This window comes from Zea mays, chromosome 8 (genome assembly GCF_902167145.1).
Source record: "Zea mays cultivar B73 chromosome 8, Zm-B73-REFERENCE-NAM-5.0, whole genome shotgun sequence".
In the NCBI taxonomy this organism is placed as follows: domain Eukaryota; kingdom Viridiplantae; phylum Streptophyta; class Magnoliopsida; order Poales; family Poaceae; genus Zea; species Zea mays.
This window is the reverse complement of record NC_050103.1, coordinates 138,986,817-139,007,398: the sequence shown is the minus strand read 5'-3', so window position 1 is coordinate 139,007,398 and position 20,582 is coordinate 138,986,817. Positions and strand designations below refer to the sequence as shown.

The following is a 20,582-nucleotide window of genomic DNA, read 5'->3' as shown; positions in this document are numbered from 1 at the left end:
TACTCAAAGTTGATCATTGGATCACTTGAGAGGGATTGAGTGTAATCCTTGATCGAAGGAGGTCACCACAATGTGGAAGTAGGCATTGGCCGAACCACGAGATAAATCACTGTGTCTTGTGTCCATCTTCTTTGTGATTGGTTTTCTTCTAAAGTTCACACCTTAGCAACTTGGTTTTAATTGCACTAACATTTCATAACCAAGTGTTGGCTATTTAGTGTTAAATTTCGCAAGATCACCTATTCACCCCCTCTAGGTGCTCTCAATTGGTATCAGAGTCATACTCTTCATCTAAGGGACTAACCGCCCGAAGAGATGGATCCTAAGGGTAGGGGGATGGTGATCAACGACAAGGAGAAGGAGTCCCTCTTCAACGAGCCAAGAGACGACAAGCCCTCTGACTCAGGCTCGAGTCACAAGAAGAGGGACGGGAAGAAGAAGAGGCGCATCAAGAAGATCATCTACTATGACAGCGATGCCTCCTCTTCTTCACCAAGAGATGACGACGACGGCTCCTCGTCGGAAAAGAAAATGGTCAATCAGAATTACTCTTTTGACTACTCTCGCATTCCTTACAATTCAAATGCGCATTTACTATCAATTCCCCTTGGAAAACCCCCACACTTTGATGGAGAGGACTATTCGTTTTGGAGTCATAAAATGCGTAGTCATTTATTCTCTCTCCATCCTAGCATATGGGAAATTGTAGAAAATGGGATGCACTTTGATAGTACCGATAATCCTGTGTTTATCAATGAGAAAATTCATAAAAATGCCCAAGCCACTACTATTTTGCTAGCATCTCTGTGCAGGGATGAATATAACAAGGTTAGCGGCTTGGACAACGCCAAACAAATCTAGGACACCCTCAAGATCTCTCATGAGGGAAATGATGCCACCATGATTACCAAAATGGAACTGGTGGAAGGCGAGCTGGGGAGGTTCGCGATGATCAGGAGAGAGGAGCCAACACAAACCTACAACAGGCTCAAGACCCTGGTCAACAAAATCCGAAGCTACGGGAGCACAAGATGGACGGATCATGATGTCGTACGACTCATGCTCAGTTCATTCATAGTTATTGACCCCCATCTTGTAAATCTTATTCGTGAGAACCCCAGGTATACCAAGATGACACCCGAGGAAATCCTCGGAAAATTCGTGAGCGGACGCATGATGGTGAAGGAGGCACGATACATGGACGATGCACTAAACGGTCCACTACCCGTCTACGAGCCACAGCCCGTTGCTCTCAAAGCAACCAACAGCAGGGAGGCGCTACCCAGCAAGATAGCACAAGTGGAGGCTGCCGGGCTCAACGAGGACGAAATGGCGCTCATCATCAAGCGCTTCAAAACCGCCTTGAAAGGACATAAGGAATACCCCAACAAGAATAAAACAAGAGGAAAACGCTCCTGCTTCAAATGCGGCAAGACTGGTCACTTTATAGCTCAATGTCCTGATAATGAAAATGACCAGGCACAAGAAAAGCATGGGAAGGAGAAAAAGAAGAACTATAGGAAAGCAAAGGGCGAGCCACACCTTGGAAAGGAATGGGACTCCGACTGTTCTTCATCCGACTCCGACGATGAAGGACTGGCTGCCTCGGCTTTCGACAAATCTTTGCTCTTCCCCAACAAATGCCATACGTGCCTTATGGCTAAGGAGAAAAAGGTATGTATTCGGGACACTCCAAAGTATACCTCTTCTAGTGATGAAGAATCATCTGATGATGAAGTAGACTACACTAATTTATTTAAAGGATTAGATAGAACTAAAGTAGACAAGATAAATGAATTAATTGATGCTCTTAATAAAAAGGATAGATTGCTAGAAAAGCAAGAGGATATTTTGTATGAAGAGCATGATAAATTTATTAGTGTTCAAAAATCTCTTGCTCTAGAAGTTAAGAGAAATGAAATGCTATCCTCTGAGTTGTCTACTTGTTATGAATCTATCTCTGGCTTAAAGAATTTAGATGATGATTTGAATGCTAAGCTAGAGAAAGTAAATGCAACTAGTTCATGTGTAGAACATGTAGTTATTTGCAATAGGTGTAAAGATGTTGACTTTGATGAACATGCTGCCACTATTGCTAAATTAAGTAATGATGTTGTAAATCTTAATGATCAACTTAAGACTTGCAAAACTGATTATGAGAAACTAAAATGTGCTAGGGATGCCTACACCGTTGGTAGACACCCCTCAATTAAGGATGGACTTGGTTTTCGAAAGGAAACCAAGAACTTAACAAGCCAAAGGACATCCGATCTCAACAAGGGGAAAGGGAAGGCTCTTATGGCTAGTAGCTCACATGATCAAAAGAACCATGTTTATCTTTATGCTCATGTTAAGAAAGTTTCTCACCATGGTAGGAGTTATAATCATGCTGCTTTACCTATATATCATGACTCACATGCTATGTTTGCATCAAGCTCTACTTATGCACATGGTAGAAATAGGCCTAGGCGTAATCATGTTGTGTCTCATGTGCCTAGAAAAACATGCAATGGTTCTACTACTGTCTATCATGCTTGCAATGCTTCTTTTGTACTTTCATGCAAAAATGCAAAAGTAGTTGCTAGGAAGTTGGGATCCAAATGAAAGGGAGACCAAACTTGCATATGGGTTCCAAAAACCATTGTGACTAACCTTGTAGGACCCAACAAGAGTTGGGTACCTAAGACCCAAGCTTAAATTCCTTGCAGGTTTATGCATCCGGGGGCTCAAGCTGGATTATCGACTGCGGATGCACAAACCACATGATGGGGGGAGAAGAAGATGTTCACCTCCTACGTCAAGAATAGGGATTCCCAGGATACAATTATCTTTGGAGATGGGAACCAAGGCAAGGTTAAAGGATTGGGCAAGATAGCCATCACAAACGAGCACTCAATATCAAATGTATTTTTAGTAGAGTCGCTCGGGTACAATCTTCTGTCTGTAAGTCAATTGTGTCACATGGGCTACAATTGTTTGTTTACAAATGTTGATGTGTCTATCTTTAGGAGTGATGGTTCATTAGATTTTAAGGGTGTATTAGACGGCAAGCTCTATTTAGTTGATTTTTCGAAAGAGAATGCCGATCTAGATGCATGCTTAATTGCTAAGACTAGTATGGGCTGGCTTTGGCATCGCTGTCTAGCACATGTTGGATGAAGAACCTTCATAAACTTCTAAAGGGAGATCATGTGTTAGGACTAACCGACGTCTGTTTTGAGAAAGACAGACCTTGTGCAGCATGCCAAGCAGGGAAACAGGTGGGAAGCACTCATCATAGCAAAAATGTGATGACGACATCAAGACCAATGGAACTTCTTCACATGGATCTCTTTGGACCCATTGCCTACCTCAGCATCGGGGGAAGTAAGTATGGTCTTGTAATAGTTGATGATGTTCCCCCTTCACTTGGGTATTCTTTCTGCAGGACAAATCCGAAACCCAAGGAACCCTAAAGCGCTTCTTAAGGAGAGCTCAAAATGAGTTCGAGCTAAAGATGAAGAAGATAAGAAGCGACAATGGGTTCAAGTTCAAGAACCTTCAAGTTGAAGAGTATCTTGAGGAGGAAGGCATAAAGCACGAGTTCTCCGCTCCCTACACACCACAGCAAAATAGTGTGGTAGAGAGGAAGAACAGGACACTAATCGACATGGCGAGAACGATGCTTGGAGAGTACAAGACGCCTGAGCGGTTTTGGTCAGAAGCTATGAACACAGCTTGCCATGCCATAAACCGGCTCTATCTGCACCGTCTCCTCAAGAAGACCTCCTATGAACTCCTAACTGGTAACAAACCCAATGTTTCTTATTTTCGTGTATTTGGGAGCAAATGCTACATTCTGGTGAAGAAAGGTAGACATTCGAAATTTGCTCCCAATGCAGTAGAAGGGTTTTTACTAGGATATGACTCAAATACAAAGGAGTATAGGGTCTTCAACAAATCATCAGGATTAGTTGAAGTCTCTAGCGACGTTGTATTTTATGAGACTAATGGATCTCCAAGAGAGCAAGTTGATCATGATGATATAGATGAAGATGAAGTTCTAACGGCCGCAATGCGAACCATGGCGATAGGTGATGTGCAACCACAGGAACTGCAGGAACAAGATCAACCATCCTCCTCTACAATGGTGCATCCCCCAACTCAAGACGATGTACAGGTACCTCAAGAAGAGGGGCAAGATCAAGAGGGAGCACAGGAAGAACAGGTTATGGAGGAAGAAGCACCACGGGCCCCTCCAACCCAAGTTCGAGCGATGATCCAAAGACATCACCCCGTCGATCAGATTCTGGGTGACATCAGCAAGGGAGTAACTACTCGCTCACGATTAGCTAATTTTTGTGAGCATTACTAGTTTGTCTCTTCTATTGAGCCTTTCAGGGTAGAAGAGGCCTTGCAGGATCTAGACTGGGTGTTGGCCATGCAGGAAGAGCTCAACAACTTCAAAAGGAATGAAGTCTGGAGCCTGGTGCCACGACCAAAGCAAAATGTTGTGGGAACCAAGTGGGTGTTCCGTAACAAGCAAGACGAGCACAAAGTGGTGACAAGAAACAAGGCTCGACTTGTGGTAAAAGGTTATGCCCAAGTCAAAGGTTTGGATTTTGAGGAGACTTTTGCTCCTGTGGCTAGGTTAGAGTCAATTCGGATTTTATTAGCCTATGCTGCTCACCATTCCTTTAGGCTGTTCCAAATGGACGTAAAGAGCGCTTTCCTCAATGGGCCAATCAAGGAGGAGGTATACGTGGAGCAACCCCCTGGCTTTAAGGATGACAGGTATCCCGACCATGTATATAAGCTCTCTAAGGCGCTCTATGGACTTAAGCAAGCCCCAAGAGCATGGTATGAATGCCTTAGAGATTTTTTAATTACTAATGCTTTCAAGGTTGGGAAAGCTGATCCCACTCTTTTTACAAAGACTTGTGATGTTGATCTTTTTGTTTGCCAAATTTATGTCGATGACATAATATTTGGTTCTACTAACCAAAAGTCTTGTGAGGCGTTTAGCAGGGTGATGATGCAAAAGTTCGAGATGTCGATGATGGGTGAGTTGACCTACTTCCTTGGATTCCAAGTGAAGCAACTCAAGGACCACACCTTCATCTCCCAAACGAAGTACACTCAAGATCTTCTCAAGAGGTTTGGAATGAAGGATGCTAAGCCCGCGAAGACACCGATGGGAACTGACGGACATCTTGACCTCAACAAAGGAGGTAAGTCCGTTGATCAAAAGGCATACCGGTCAATGATAGGTTCATTACTTTATCTCTGTGCTAGTAGACCGAACATTATGCTTAGTGTATGCATGTGTGCTAGATTTCAATCCGACCCCAAGGAATGTCACCTTGTGGCCATTAAGCGAATTCTTAGGTATTTAGTTTCTACACCTTGTTTCAGGATCTGGTATCTAAAAGGGTCTACCTTTGACCTAATCGGATACTCAGACTCCGACTAAGCTGGGTGCAAGGTTGATAGGAAGAGCAAATCAGGGATGTGCCAATTTCTAGGAAGGTCCCTGGTGTCCTGGAGCTCCAAGAAACAAACATACGTTGCCCTATCCACCGCTGAGGCCGAGTACGTTGCCGCAGGACAGTGTCGCGCGCAACTGCTTTGGATGAGGCAAACCCTCCGGGACTTTGGCTACAATCTGAGCAAAGTCCCACTCCTATGTGACAATGAGAGTGCAATCCGCTTGACGGATAATCCTGTTGAACACAGCCGCACTAAGCACATAGACATCTGGCATCACTTCCTGAGAGATCACCAGCAACAGGGAGATATCGATGTTTACCACATTAGCACCGAGAACCAGCTAGCTGATATCTTCACCAAGCCTTTAGATGAGAAAAGGTTTTGCAGGTTGCGTAGTGAGCTAAATGTCTTAGATTCACGTTACTTGGATTGATCCATAGCATACATGTGTTTCATGCCTTTGATCATGTTATTTTGAGCATTTACATCATTTGTTGTTTATTTGTGATGCTCAAGTTGTACAAGTCATCCCCGGACCTCACAAGTCCGTATGCAAATGATGCACATGCTTAGGGGGAGATGAGCTACAACTTGACTCCTTTGAGACTAACATGTTTGTTTGAGTACAATTGAAGTAGTCTCGAAGGACAATTGAAAGGGAAAGTGAACTTGGACGTCGAAAAGACTTCCACTGCACTCCGGTATAAGTGTATTTAATTCCAAGTTCATACTAATGCTCTCATTGCCTTTTTTTGCTCGTATTTGACATTTTGGTGAGGCAATGGGGTTAAAGGGCCAAAAGTTTTCCTGTTTTGGTGCTTAATGCCAAAGGGGGAGAAATTAAGGCCAAAGCAAATGGATCAGCCAACCACTTGTAAATTTCAAAAATAGAAAAGTTAAAATTTGTATTTTGCCCAATGACTCTTATTGCAAAATTTGGTCTCTTATGGAGGAGAATTTCGATTATGGGGAAAAGGGGGAGTTTTTGGTACTTGATCAATTTTACTCTTGGAATATCTCTCGATTTGTCCAAACAAGTGTGTTTGACTTAGAGATAGGAAAAAGAATTTGATTTGCAAAAACAAACCAAGTGGTGGCAAAAGTGATCCAAATATGCTAAATACCAAGTAAAGAAAAAATTTGGTCTTAAATTTGCACTTCTTAGTTGCTTTTTAATATGTTGGCATAAATCACCAAAAAGGGGGATACACATGGGCCATTTCTATAATTGTTTTGGTGATTAGATGCCCAACACATTGTTTTAAGTTTATAAATGCCAAGATGCAAATCAAGGAACAAGGTATGTCTCCGGACTTAGTAAATTGTTTTTGGATACTAACATGTTTATCTAAGTGCTAGAGATATAATCAAGAAAACAGAAAAAGGTTTGAAGAAGAAGTGGCTGTGAGCAGCCAAACCAGCACCAGCCTGGCACATCGGACTGTCCGGTGGTACACCGGACACTGTCCGGTGCTCAGGCTGGCTCGGCGGCAAAGTCTCTGCTCTCGGGAATCGGCGCGACGACGTGGCTATAAATCACCGGACTGTCCGGTGGCGCACCAGACTGTCCGGTGAGTCATCAGCGCCCGCGCCCAAGTCTTCGGCGACGAACTCGTCGCTCTCAGAAAAAGGAGGAGCGCCGCGGCTAAAAATCACCGGACTGTCCGGTGGTGCACCGGACTGTCCGGTGAGACAAAGGCGCTCTCGGCCAACGGTCAGCTGCGCAATCAGCCGGCGACGTGTGGCCCGCACCAACGGTCGGTTGGGCACACCGGACTGTCCGGTGAGCCAACCGGTCCCGAGGCCCAACGGTCGGCTGCACCCGATATGGAAGGAAATCGAGCACCGAACATATTCTGTAGCTGTCTGGTGGTGCACCAGATGGACTATCCGGTGCACCACTCGACAGAAGGCAAGATTTGCCTTCCAAGTTGATCTCCAATGGCTCCTAGCTGCCTTAGGGCTATAAAAGGGACCCCTAGGCGCGTGAAGCAGAACACCAAGCATTCTCTAAGCACCTTAAGACTCCTAGACTCCACCTCCACGCATTTGGATTGCTGTGTTAGTGATTTGAGCTCTGTTTGAGTTGTGAACTCCCTACGTCTTGTTTTGAGCTCAAGTCTTGGCTTGTGTGCGTGTGCGTGTGCTGCGGATTGAGTCTTGTGTGTGTTGATTTCCCTCCCTTACTCCTGTGCTTCTTGTGTGATCATCATTGTAAGGGCGAGAGGCTCCAACTTGTGGAGATTCCTCGCAAACGAGAAAAGACTACTGAAGAAGATAATCGTGGTACTCAAAGTTTATCATTGGATCACTTGAGAGGGATTGAGTGCAATCCTTGATCGAAGGAGGTCACCACAACGTGGAAGTAGGCATTGGCCGAACCACGGGATAAATCACCGTGTCTTGTGTCCATCTTCTTTGTGATTGATTTTCTTCTAAAGTTCACACCTTAGCAACTTGGTTTTAATTGCACTAACATTTCATAACCAAGTGTTGGCTATTTAGTGTTAAATTTCGCAGGATCACCTATTCACCCCCCTCTAGGTGCTCTCACATTTGCAGTGCACAAAGACTCCTAACATACACGAGAACTTAAGACAACTATCTTATGGAATGGTGACTTACAGAACCTTTGGTCGATACGATGTGAATGGCTTCCGTTTTGGTTCAGACCAATTTGAACTATCCTGTCCTCGTGTAGCCACACGTAATACTGGAGTTGTAACTAGGGGACTCGATGCACGCAATAGAGAAACTAATTATTATGGCATCATTCAAAACATCCTTGAGTTTCATTTTTGCAGGGAATAAAACTCTAAAAGTAGTGTTCTTCTTATGTGATTGGTTCGACAGCAATAATGGGATTAGACAAAGTCAATATGGCATAATTGAAGTAAAGCACAAGGAACGACTTTGAGGCCATGATAATTTTATCCTTCCACACCACCGCGAGCAGGTCTACTATATGTCGTACCCAAACTCAAAGTTTAAAGCATGGTGGGTAGTTCACAAGGTGAACCCTAGGGAACACTTACATACTCCTTGTATCGTTGGTTATCAATTTGAAGACAACCAGGCCGATGAAGTTTATCAAGAAGAAGAATTGTCAACCACTTTTACTGTCGATGAGGGTGTTGCACTCAACTCACTAGTTGGAGACCGTGACGATATCAATGTCAATGAGGGTGTTGCACCAAAACGAAAACGACATCCAAGGAACAAAAAACCACATTGCGATCTTTGGATCCAAGAAGACTCATTGATCGTGATTCCGATGAATTTTGATGTGTAATGCATAATTTACTTTTAGTTGCTTTAAATTATTTGATGTATTATTTGCTTTTTATTAAATATATTTAATTTTATGGAGCTAATACTTTTAATGTTTTTCTATTGAACAAGATGAGTAGTAGGAAACCAGGCACACTACGAGGAGGGTTCTTTAATGTGGTTAGCAGGATAGTCCCTGGTGCACGTTTCCTTTTCCAAGGGAGTTCTTCTAGCCAGAGCAGACAGGAGGCGTTGCTGAGACACGCCCGACCAGAGCTGTGTGCCTGCCTGGTAGACCTGTCGCTCTACAAAGGAGTATCGATGTAAATGTTTATGTAATTGCTCTTATTTGTCATTCACTTATATATATATATATGTGTGTGTGTGTGTGTCTTACATGTATCTATTTCATGTCCATAGGAAGAGGAGGAGGTGCAGCGCCACGAGGAAGATGTTGCAGCCACAGATGACGGGGTGCAGGACCATGAGGAGGAGGTCGCGGGCATAGATGCTGGGGTGCAGGACCATGAGGAGGTCCAGGAGGATGACGAGACCATCAAGGCTCTTGCATTTCGGCATAGGGGCACTCGAAAGGGCCAATTTGTCCTCCCTCTGTTAGTGTCTGCACAATCAGAAGCTTGGGTACTGATCATCCCAGTTGGTGATAGGTACTCACATTTGGCCATTTATGTTCTTACTTATTTCCTTATTTTACTATACATTGTATATAAGACATGAATTTCTTGTTTTTTCATGCAGTCAATAGGATGACACGTCTTTGGACGGCCTAGGTCACCATCAAGTTAATCAAGCTTAGGTAACCTATGTCGTCTATATAATCCTGAAATTGTGAACGACTCGAAAATTGTGGTGGTTCCTTGCACTAATTAGCCACACTTCGCACTAGCTCCACATGCTACATATGGAATAGCTCAGGGCATCGTCAAGCACGACTTTTAGGTAAGAGTATTATTTGATACTAACATTTTATGATTTATTTGATACTAACTTTATTTTCGATGTTGGACAGAGACACTATCGTGTGGAACCTGAGGCTCAGGAGCATGCAGACCGAGTATTAGAGAAAAATGCAAAGAATGTGTGTAAGGATGCATTTTCCAATGCCCGTCTACAGGTTGTGAACGCGTACATGAAGCGTCGAGGGCATTCATAAACAACTTTTGACAATATTCAGATGTCTACTTGATTGTGGACCAGTACATGGAGGTAAAAATCTAATCTAGCAGCTCATTCGGATGCGAATGTAATTTTTTGCTGATGCTTAGATGCAGGTAACTCTTCCATGGATGGAACACCAGTCGCAGGTTAATAGGGCTTTGTGTGAGATATGGGCTTCACCGGAGTGGATTGAGAAGTCAAACATGAATCGACATAGGCAGCGCCATCAGTAGGATCAGGACGACGATGAGGTCGTAGTCAACCATACCTATAGGGCGGATGGACACATTCGGTTGGCGAAGCAAATGGTGAGTATGTAATATTCTATTTTACTAAGAAATAAAATCAATTTAAACTCATATATTTGTAGGAGGCTCAAACTGGAATTGTCCCGAGCCCAATCGATGTTTATAGGCGAGGGGATAGAGCGAAAAATAGTGAAATCCCCGATGAGCTATGCAGTCAGACGGTCGCTGAGCATCTGATTAGTAGTTGTTAGGATTAATGTTTTCTTGCCATACTATACATTACATGTATGCTGAACCTTCATATTGTATTGCAGGAGACTTATGGGCAAGAGATGGTTAGGAAGTATGGAGAAGACTATGATTGGTGAGGTGCGCCTACCATTGACGCTGAAGTTGTGTATTCTATTGGAGGAAAGGCACATGTACGATATGAACTTTTGAAATTTTTTCAATAAGATTGAAATTATGACCGAATAGCTAATTTTCTTGTTTTTCAAGGTATTCTGTGTTTACCAGTGTGATCGATTCGATGGAGTTGTGGTCTCGTGGCAGCTCTTCGTCGCTGGCAGGTTGTGGTAGCAGCCGTAATCGGCGCTCGAGCAAGGAGGAGGCTATGAGGGAGTAGCAAGAAATGTTTCGCGAAGAGCTACGACAGTAGCCAATGGCATTCGTCCAACAACAATCATTGCACATGGCTGCTTATAACGCACAGGCGCAACAAGCAATGAACGTGAGTGTCTTATTTATTCTCAACATGGTCGTATAGTTGTCCTATAACTAATATATTGTATTTGGAACAATCTTGGTTTCTAGAGTAGGCACATCATCAACTATTCGTTTCCCCTCAATTTCAGTCGTTGATGCCTCAGTGGGATTACATGCTCCAAGACCTCTACCTCAGGTGTGTCGATAAGTATCTCTACTTGAATGTATTATGAACAACTTACTATGAACTAGCTCTGGTGTGTCGATCAAATTCAATTTAGTTTAGACTTGTCGTTTGTATTAACCTTTCAAATTTTGACTTAACTTGATTTTGTAGGGATCCGAGGTTATGGGCTACAACACGCCACCACCGGTGATACCAGCACCAGGATGAGCTTTTGGAGGGGAGGGAGCTACTAAAAAGAGGTTTGTTTGATAAATGATTCGTTTGAATAGTAGTCAAGTTAGAACTGTAGTTATTATTGTATTCTTCTTTCTTTCACACTCCAAACCAGACAGATGTCTTCGTCAACAACTTTTTCGCTTCTGGAGGTAGTGGCCACAACTCAAACGACCCCTATATGTGATCAAGTGACTCTTGTGGTGAATTTGTCGCCTTGCGATGGATTTGATATGAATTGTGATGTATTATGATGTATGTGGTATTTTGTGATGGATGTGATATTTTTGGTGGATGTATTGTGATACTTGTGTGGATGAATTGTGTTATTTTTTGTGGTTTTATGGATGAATTATTATATCTGTGATGAATTTGTGTTGTTGTAATATATATTTATATTGGTGTTGAGATTTCTATTATTTTTTACTTTTCACTAATTATTTTGCTCTGAAAATACTTATTTTCGGTGGCCAGAGCGCAGGTCGCCGAAAATAGACTAGTTGGCTTTCGGCAGGCATTATTTTCGGCGGCGTAAGGTGGGCACCAAAAATAGCTCTTATTTTTTGCGGCCGCCGAGACAGCCGCAGGAAATAAACTACTTTCGGTGGCCTCGAGATGGCCACCGAAAATAAGAGCTACTTTCGGTGGCCTCAGGATGGCCACCGAAAATAAGAGCTTATTTTCGACGATTCGTGGCCGCCGAAAATTGCTTCTGTTACTGTAGTGCTCCCTTAGCGTAGACAACCAATCAACCGGTGGGTGCCCAGTCAACGTATGCACGGTGCCCAGTCAACGCATGCAGCCAGCCTGGTCACGACGAACCGGGCAACCAATCACGCCCAATGATTCTCCAAAACTGTAGGAGAAGGCGACGGTGGCTCAGTAGGAAAGAAGTGTGGCGATGGAGGTGGCACGACTCCTAGACCCAGACCCAAAACCTAACTCGACCAAAAACCTAAGAGCCGACAGGAGTTACATCGTGTAACAGGGAGGAAGAGGAATCATATCAGTATACAAACTTGTTGGTTTAGAGCAGTCCCAACCAAGACACTACTTATAGTTTCTACTATAGGCTTCACATCGTCTAGAAACTATTACTAGACACTACATCTCTAATGCAAACATCAATATTACTTAACTGAATTTAATACTCATCTTCTCTCCATGTGTCTTGGATATCGTGTTGAAACCAAGTCTTATGCAAAACTCATTTTCTTACTCTTTCTTTATTTAGGGGATGTTTGAATGCACTAGAGCTAATAGTTAGTGGCTAAAAATTTGCTAGTAAAATTAGCTAGCTAACAAATAGATAGGTAACTAGTAGTTAATTTACTAAAAATAATTAATAGTTGAAATATTAGTTAGAGCATCTCCAAGAGCTCTCCATAAAACGACTCCTCAAAATCAGTTTTAAGGGACATCTAAATAATAAGTGGGGGTAAATTTTAATCCTTTCTCCAACAGATCCCTTAAAGCAACAGTTTGTTTCTGGGGAGCCCAAAAAAACCCCTCATTTGTAGCTACAAATGAGGGAGTTTTAAGGGCTATGAAAAAGTTGGGGGCGCTTTAGGGGAACTGTTGGAAACATGTTTTTGTGTTTTTCCCCAAAAAATAGATTTAGGGGAGACTTCTGGGGAGCTTTTGGAGATGCTCTTAGAGTGTTTGAATGTATCTAAATCATCTTTTAGCATATGTGGCAGCTAAATTAATGCTATAGAAAATGGATGATGTGCAGGATTAGGATTGCTCTTAGGAGTGAATTTAGAGGGAATTAAATTGATTACTATTCAAAATTAAATAAAAAGATTTAATCTCCCTCCATCCTTCCAATCCTGGTGCCGAACAACGGAACAAGGGCTGAAGCCAAGTCTACACATCTTTTCAAACAACACCAGGTCAAGAAGGGATCCACAGAGCGGACAATCTCATAACAAGAAATACTGGAACTAGACTGAGAGAAGATCATAATGATATAACAAGAAAAAAGGTTTTACAACTCACGTCCTCAATGTAGCATTCCTGGTATTATAACAAATGATGTGAGATATTGCTAAGGCATGCATGATGCTTCCAACAACACAAAGGCATACATTTTCAGCTTGCAAGCAACACATGTTGAGTATGAGAAAATCATGTAAAAACAACAGGGAACGCATTTTCACCGGCTATATCACTTTTCCAAACATTAAATTGATGATGTGAGACTGTTCATAAGTTGTTCGATTCGAAATAGATGGAGTTTGGTACTATCTCGTTTGCACCCAACAACAATTAAGTAGCAACACATGTAGGCAAGCTAGAAATTTCATGAGAATTGACTTTTAAACATTTGTCTAGCTAGCGTTCAGTGTGCACTTGATATTGGTTGGCAATTGGCATGATTCACTATTTAATCTAAAAAAAAGTTAACTGACAGCATACATGTGTTGACAGCAAGCAAAAGTTCCTCCACATCCTAACTCTAGATGATTCAGCCATTCAAGGAATGGGACAGAACAGAAAGCCAGAAAACCACGCATTATTCTGATCACCAAATCTCGATATCATCAGAGTTTATGACCCAACAAGCATCGCACCTACAAGGATGCGAACAAGTTACAAGCTCAAGGCATCGATTAATCGTACAGAGGTGGCGGCGCGCCACTGCCTCCTACTTCTTGCCACCTGCCTTGTTCTTGTTGTTGTCCGTGGAGGTACCGGTGCCGCCGGCCGCTGCCTGCTGCGCCTTCTTGGCCGCCTTCTCCTCCAGAGCTTTCTTGTCCCTGCCAACAACAACCGGATCGGGACAGGGTCAGCGCCAAGCAACGGAGATCTGGACATGTCGGAGAAGAATAAGCGCACCTCTCGCGGCGCTGCTCCGGGGTGAGCCCGTCCTGGGAGTTCTTGGCGTTGGGCTTCCGCGCCGCCGCGCGCTCACGGTCGCGGTCACGCTGGTTGCCGCGTGCGCGCAAGTTAAGGAAGGAGGAACAGGGAATCGAAACAACGAAACAGATCGAGATCGTATACAAGCAAAAGATGGATTAGAGCAAGAGTTTCCCTATGCGCAGATCCATAATCGGGGTTTGGGAAGGATATGAGTCATGTCGCCGGTCGCGCTCACGCTGGTTGTCCGGTCGCGCCGCCCTCGGCCGGAGAAAACTCGGCGACGACGCCCCAAGTCACGCAGAGAATCGGCCCTGGCGTCCTCTCGATTTTTTCTTTCTTTGTTTCGATTTGTAGGGAGGGATAGATAGGGGCAATTTGCGGTGGGGATCGATGCGGATTGTCTGCCCTGCCCGTAGCGTTGTGGGGCCATGCTGTCAGCCAGCCAGCTTGAGGTGTGGAGCCATGGAGATGGACCTGACCTGCACATTGCAACTCCATCAAACCGGAAAAAAAACGGTCTCTCTCTTTTTCTCCCTAAAATTAGTCATACAAGTGAATGAGGTAATACAAATTGTTATATCTATTTTTAAACTTCTTGTTTATATAATTTTTCCTTGAAATTGTAAAACTTCTTCTCAATCCCTCAAATCCCTACTACTATTAAAAGTCTAATATAGACGTCGGCGATACTATGGAGATACGAAGACATGTGAATATTCTAATATGGTTAGTCCGTTCCATCGAAGAACGGATGTTTGTCAATATCTTGTTCCATGTCACTTCAAGAACTGATTAGGGTGGATTGATCCTTATCCGCGCCGACATCAATTAAAGGATCGAAAAGGCGACCAGAAGTGGTGAATGTGAGCTGTAAGGAAAATGGATCCCGGCCCATTTGACTAAATGATTTTGGTGTTTGATGATCAACATAAGATGTGAACTAATGTATTTGCTAGTGTTTTTAGTTCACATGATGCAAAAGTGACTTGGACTGAGGCGCTGAGGAAGCAACACCTCAAAGAAGATATTATAAGACCTATAGAAGACATTACAAAGCCATATTCAAGACACTTTATACATGCTAAGAGTCCAACACATCAATAAGTAGAAGTGGGATGCAAAGCCACAAAACAAAAGTGAAGTTGACAAAGTTGAGAGAAAGGACTGACTAAATTAGAAGTGTTTCACAACATTAGATCTACTCAAACTTATATGGATTCAACTCTAAGATGTAGAGAATTTTATAAGCTTTCCAAAAAGTAAAAGATCATCAAAATTGGAGTTTGGAGTTAAACGTTATGCCCACAATACAAAGTTAGAAGTGCTGAAAAATTGTAGGAGCATAGGAATTGTTTCACGAGACTGTCCGGTGTGCCAAATTTGCTCAAAAATGATATGGCTTCAACTCTGGGATGTAGTGGATTTCATAAGCTTTCCAAAAAGTCTAAGATCATTGAAATCGAAGTTCGGAGCTAAAAGTTATGGCCATAATACGACAAGCAATCATGTTCTATGTGGGCTGTCTGGTGCACATCGGACTGTACGGTGCGCCATGTCCGACTCTTGTGTGAGTCATTGTAATATTGTACCGAGTGGGGCGAGAGTCTTGAGAGACCGTGACAACCGAGTTTGTGTCCGGCCACCACCATGTACCAGAGGGAACGAGGCCCTCAGCGTTTCGACCGGAAGCTCGATAGTGGAGACGGTGGGAAGCGTCCGAGAGGAGCCAGAAGCGGAGCACCACTTGCGCGCGGAGAAGACATGTGGCTCTCTATGGAGTTACTCGTCCGTGGTGCTTAGCCCTCGCGTGGGCTACCCTTGCGTAGGGGCACCAACGAGGATTAGTCGGGATATTGCGTAGTTCCGGATACCTCAGTAAAAATACTAGTGTCGCCCATGACAGTTTGCTTTCTCTACTAGCTCTTTAATCTTCCGCATTTACTCTCTCTACGTAAGTTGCAATCTTTACCGGTGTTAGTTTAAATTATATAGGATAGGAACTTAGGTTGCATAAATCATTTTGCGATAGAGATAGCAATACATAGACAAAACCTAGTTTGCACATTCTAGTTAACTTATTTGCATAGGTTTTGTTCTAGGGATTAATTTGTGGTCTAGTTTAGAAATAAGTTTTAGAAGTCCTAATTCACCCCCCTCTTAGGCGTCACCGTTTCCTACAAGTGGTATCAGAGCCCGATTTGGCTCATTCGAAATGTTTTAGCTTCACCGCTAATCGAGCCAACGCTTTGTAGAGGAATGGGATGGATACCCATAGGCCATCACACTTTGACGGCACTAACTTTCCATATTATAGTGCTAAAATGACTTGTTACCTATAAGCGATTGATCTAGGTGTTTGAAGAGTCACTCTTGACGGGATGAAACCACCTAAGAATCCCGAGAAGCTCACCACGAGTGACAAAAAAGAAATTCATTTAAATGCTAGAGCCAAAAATTGCTTGTATGACATAGAAATTTTCAATCAAGTATTTACCTTAAAAACTTCTAATGAGATTTGGCTAAAATTGCATGAGCTCCATGACTGCACATCTAATGTCCGCAATCAAAAACATTGCCTAGTCTTAAATGAGTATAATTATTTTTCTATGAAAAAATAAGCTTGTTAGAGATATGTATTATTGCTTAAATCTTGTGATTAATGAGCTCAACTCTATTGGAATTAATAAGCTAGGTAATGCCGACACTATGAGGAAGATCATCTCCCTTCTACCTCAACAAAGATACGGGAGTATCATCACCATTCTTCATAATCTTGAGGACTTGAGCCAAATGACCCCCAATGATTGTCATCGGAAAGATTGCGGCATTTGAGATGTCGCGGGAAATGGGTCAAGAAGAGGAGCCAATTTCTTCAAAGCCATATGCTTTTGCATGTGATGAACACAAAAAAATGAAAGGCAGTAAAAAGGCTCCAAGCTCAAGTTCCTCAAGTGAAGAATAGGAAGAAGATGATGAAAATGATGATGAAGAAAATGATCAAGCCTCAACATCATCCCCTGAGGACGAAAAAATAGTTCGACGCGTCGGAAAGATAATGGGGATGATTCGCAAGATTAATCTAATGGGTGTGCCCCTGCAGGTTGAGGATCTTCTCTTTAATATTGATAGGAAAAATCAAAGAAAGAGAGGATGATTTGCATGTGGGGAGAAGGGCCACTTCAAGGACAACTGTCCAAATATGGTCGAACCCACAAAGAGGAGGAGCAAAAGCAAGGCACTCACAAGTGTTAAGACTTGGGATGATTCTTCTAGCGAAGATGATCCTCCAAGGACTAGTAGCCACCGCTCTTCATCACACTCTTAACGGTCATCACACAAATGCTTTATGGCAAGAGGTAAAACAAGTATCCCATCCTCTAGTGATGATAGTGATAATGACTGTGATAGTGAGGGAAAGCCCTCCGTAGATAAACTTGCACATGTCGTTAAGTTTTTTGAGGATGTTTGCACTAAACAAAATGCTCAACTTAAAACTTTGAAAAATAAGTTGATTAGCTCTCAAAATGATTATAAATGTTTGCTAGCAAAATTTGAAACATTTGCAAATTTGAATTGTGAGCTAACAACTAAAATTGAGCAATTAGAGTCTAATGTTCCATCCTCAACTACCGATGATAGCCTTGTCAAAAAGAATGAAAAACTTAAGGCAAAGTTAAGATAGCTCTCAAGAAGCCATTGAAAACTTGCTAGAGAAAATGGAAATTATTAGCATACATAATAATGAGCTAACTAGTAATCTAGAGAGCATCGGTAGAAATTCTGTAGCATCTTTAGTTGAAATTCCTAAAATTATTAAGAAAGATGCTTCTACTTCTTGCTCTGATTTAATTGATGATTCTATTCTCTGCAATCAAGTTCTTGTTAGGAATGTTGTTATAGAAACATGTTCGAATGAGATTGCAATGGAGAATGAGCAATTAAGGCAAGAGGTGGCTCGCCTAGGCAAGGCTTTGTATGACAAGAAAGGCAAAGCAAAATAAACCCAACCTCCATAGGATAACACCACCGCGGGAGTGAACAAGCCTGTAGAGGGAGAAACTGTGGTTTGTAGGCTATGCCACAAGGAGGCCACAAGTCTTACCGATGCAAGGCGAAGACCGGGGAGAAGCAAAAGAAAAGCAAACAAGCAAAATCTCCAACACCTACATCAACAAGGTGGACAAAAAGGCGGCTACACCATACCTAATCAAGAAGAAAAATAATGAAAAGGTGATAGCTATCAAGGCCAACAAGCAAGCCAACAAGGGAAAGGGGGGCAAACACATCTGGGTGCCAAAGGAGATTATCTCAACCATGATGTCATGTATTTTAATTAGGGGGTACCTAGATTACGACCCTAAAACACGCTTAACCCCAAGACCACCATCATACCATTTCTCGAGGACAAGAAAGCATAAATTGTGCTTCGCCCGAGCCCTCTCTCGACGGTCACCATGGGAGAAACCTTGTCCCCGTCGAGGTCTCATCTCCCTAGAACTGTTGTCTCTGCCTCGCCCGAGCCCGTCTCGAGCAAGGAAGACAACCCCAAGGCAGAGCTCAGCCGAAGCCCGCAGGGGACAGGAGCATTCAATGTGCACACCTACCCCACGCAGTGTTGCAGGTGAATAGGAGCGACAGGACCGCAGTCTCATCAAACTTCACCAACTATGATGACGCATGTGTCCACTGTTCCCGCACGCCGCCTACCAACTCCCGATGTACGACTGGAGCACAGGCTGGCCCTCGAGCGCAAACTTTGCCTCGCACAAAGTCAACCTCAGCCTCGGGGCAAACTCCGCCTCGCCCGATCTAGACCTCGGCTACCTGCTCCCCGCGAATCCTGTAGAAGGCCACTCCTTCAATTGTGGCACGCATGCCCTCGAATTCTAGAGCGGGCTCGGTCACGACCTCGGGCGGACTTCCACCTCTCCCGAGCCTGGCTCTAGCCTTGGTATCAACAACGAAAAGGTGCCTGATGTCACCATATATAGCAGAGATGACATATTACTTAAAGGCTTTTTGCCATACTCAGTGTTGTGTTAACCACTATGGCATGGACAGCCTCCTTGTCAGGTGGGCTCGGGTATGTGACCGGACCTTGGCCTTGGCTCTCAGCAGAAATTGGGTGGGCATAAGTCAACAGCAAGTACAAGACCCATGCTCCAGGCCATACCGTCTATTGGGGCTCGGCTACGCCTCCTCACCATACGCGGCCAACTCCGGTACTCCTAGCATCCCTCCTTGAGGCTATAAATAGGACAATCCATGGCTTCAAGGAGGAGGGCGAACACTTCACAATTTTCACCCTCACCACGATATTGGCACTTGCCTCAATCAATCCCATGGACTTGGGATCCTTCCCTCTCCCAATCAGCTTGTACTCCCTACTACAAGCACTTAGGTGCGAGTAATATAAGTATCATCCTCCCACTGCTGGAAGTAGGGCTTTCTCTCGCCCGAACCAGGATAAACGACTTGTGTCATCTTGCATCACCCATCTGGGTCAGGGCACGCATGATTAATTCATTGGTTGGCAAGACCCTCGGGTCGAGACACCGACTCATGAAAAGCACCAATAAAGTTTGGGCCCCGAGAGGGAAGTGAGAAGTCCGAAGGACTGTGAGGAATTTGGAGACTTAGTATGTATATCATGGGATGCATCATATCGAATCAAGTCTATTGCCAAGTGGGTTAGTGAAAATTTTGGACCCAGAATCTCCACACATGACTCAGGTAACTAGATTTATTGCATTTTCTTTAGATATGTGTATCTATTTTCTTATATCTAGTTTTTACTTTACATGCTTAGTTTTACATGTAGTATTTAATTTTGATTAGAGTTGCATGCATATTAGGTCAATCATATGGTAGGAATGCTCGTTTTTCAATTAATATTCTTAAGAAAACCTACATGGTTTAAAATGTTTAGTTAAGCAAGGCACATAGCTTGATCAGAAGTTATAAATAGATGACATTAATGCTTTACCTCCAAATTTATACTTTTCAAGTGGTGTCATTTTGTCTGATATGTGTCAAAGCTCGGATTATAGATAATTTGCCCCTCTTTATCTCAAAATCAAAGTGCATGTCTCCTACAAGTATTCAAAACTTGTGCACACCTTCGGGGGGAGGTTACTCTATAATCTAAGTCTTTGAGACCAGTACTTGTTTTCAAGTCTATTATGTATAGTAGTCTCGTTGAAGGAAAATGGAGTCACGGGAGAAAGATAATAAGCTTCCACTACAAATCTACAAGTATTTTCAAGTTCCACAAGTGGTTTCATTCCACTATTGGTATCATTTACATGTCTTCTCTAAATTTTGATTAGACTCTATTTCACATCTTATGCTTCCCATGTTGCCATAAATACATATGTAGTTAAAATATATCTTTTTCATATGCATATGGGGAGTTAGTCTATTCAATCATGTCTTGTCCCCTCTCT

At 43.1% G+C, this 20,582-nt stretch overlaps 1 protein-coding gene across 1 annotated transcript; it reads right to left on the bottom strand.

Annotated features, from left to right (window-relative positions):
* Window positions 1–13,632: 13,632 nt before the first annotated feature.
* On the bottom strand, window positions 13,633–14,504 carry LOC100284167 (uncharacterized). The gene is given in 3 exon segments (NM_001157063.1): window positions 13,633–14,033; window positions 14,113–14,212; window positions 14,347–14,504. Coding segments are annotated over 3 exon segments (219 nt in total). The 5' UTR covers window positions 14,354–14,504; the 3' UTR covers window positions 13,633–13,921.
* Window positions 14,505–20,582: the final 6,078 nt, after the last annotated feature.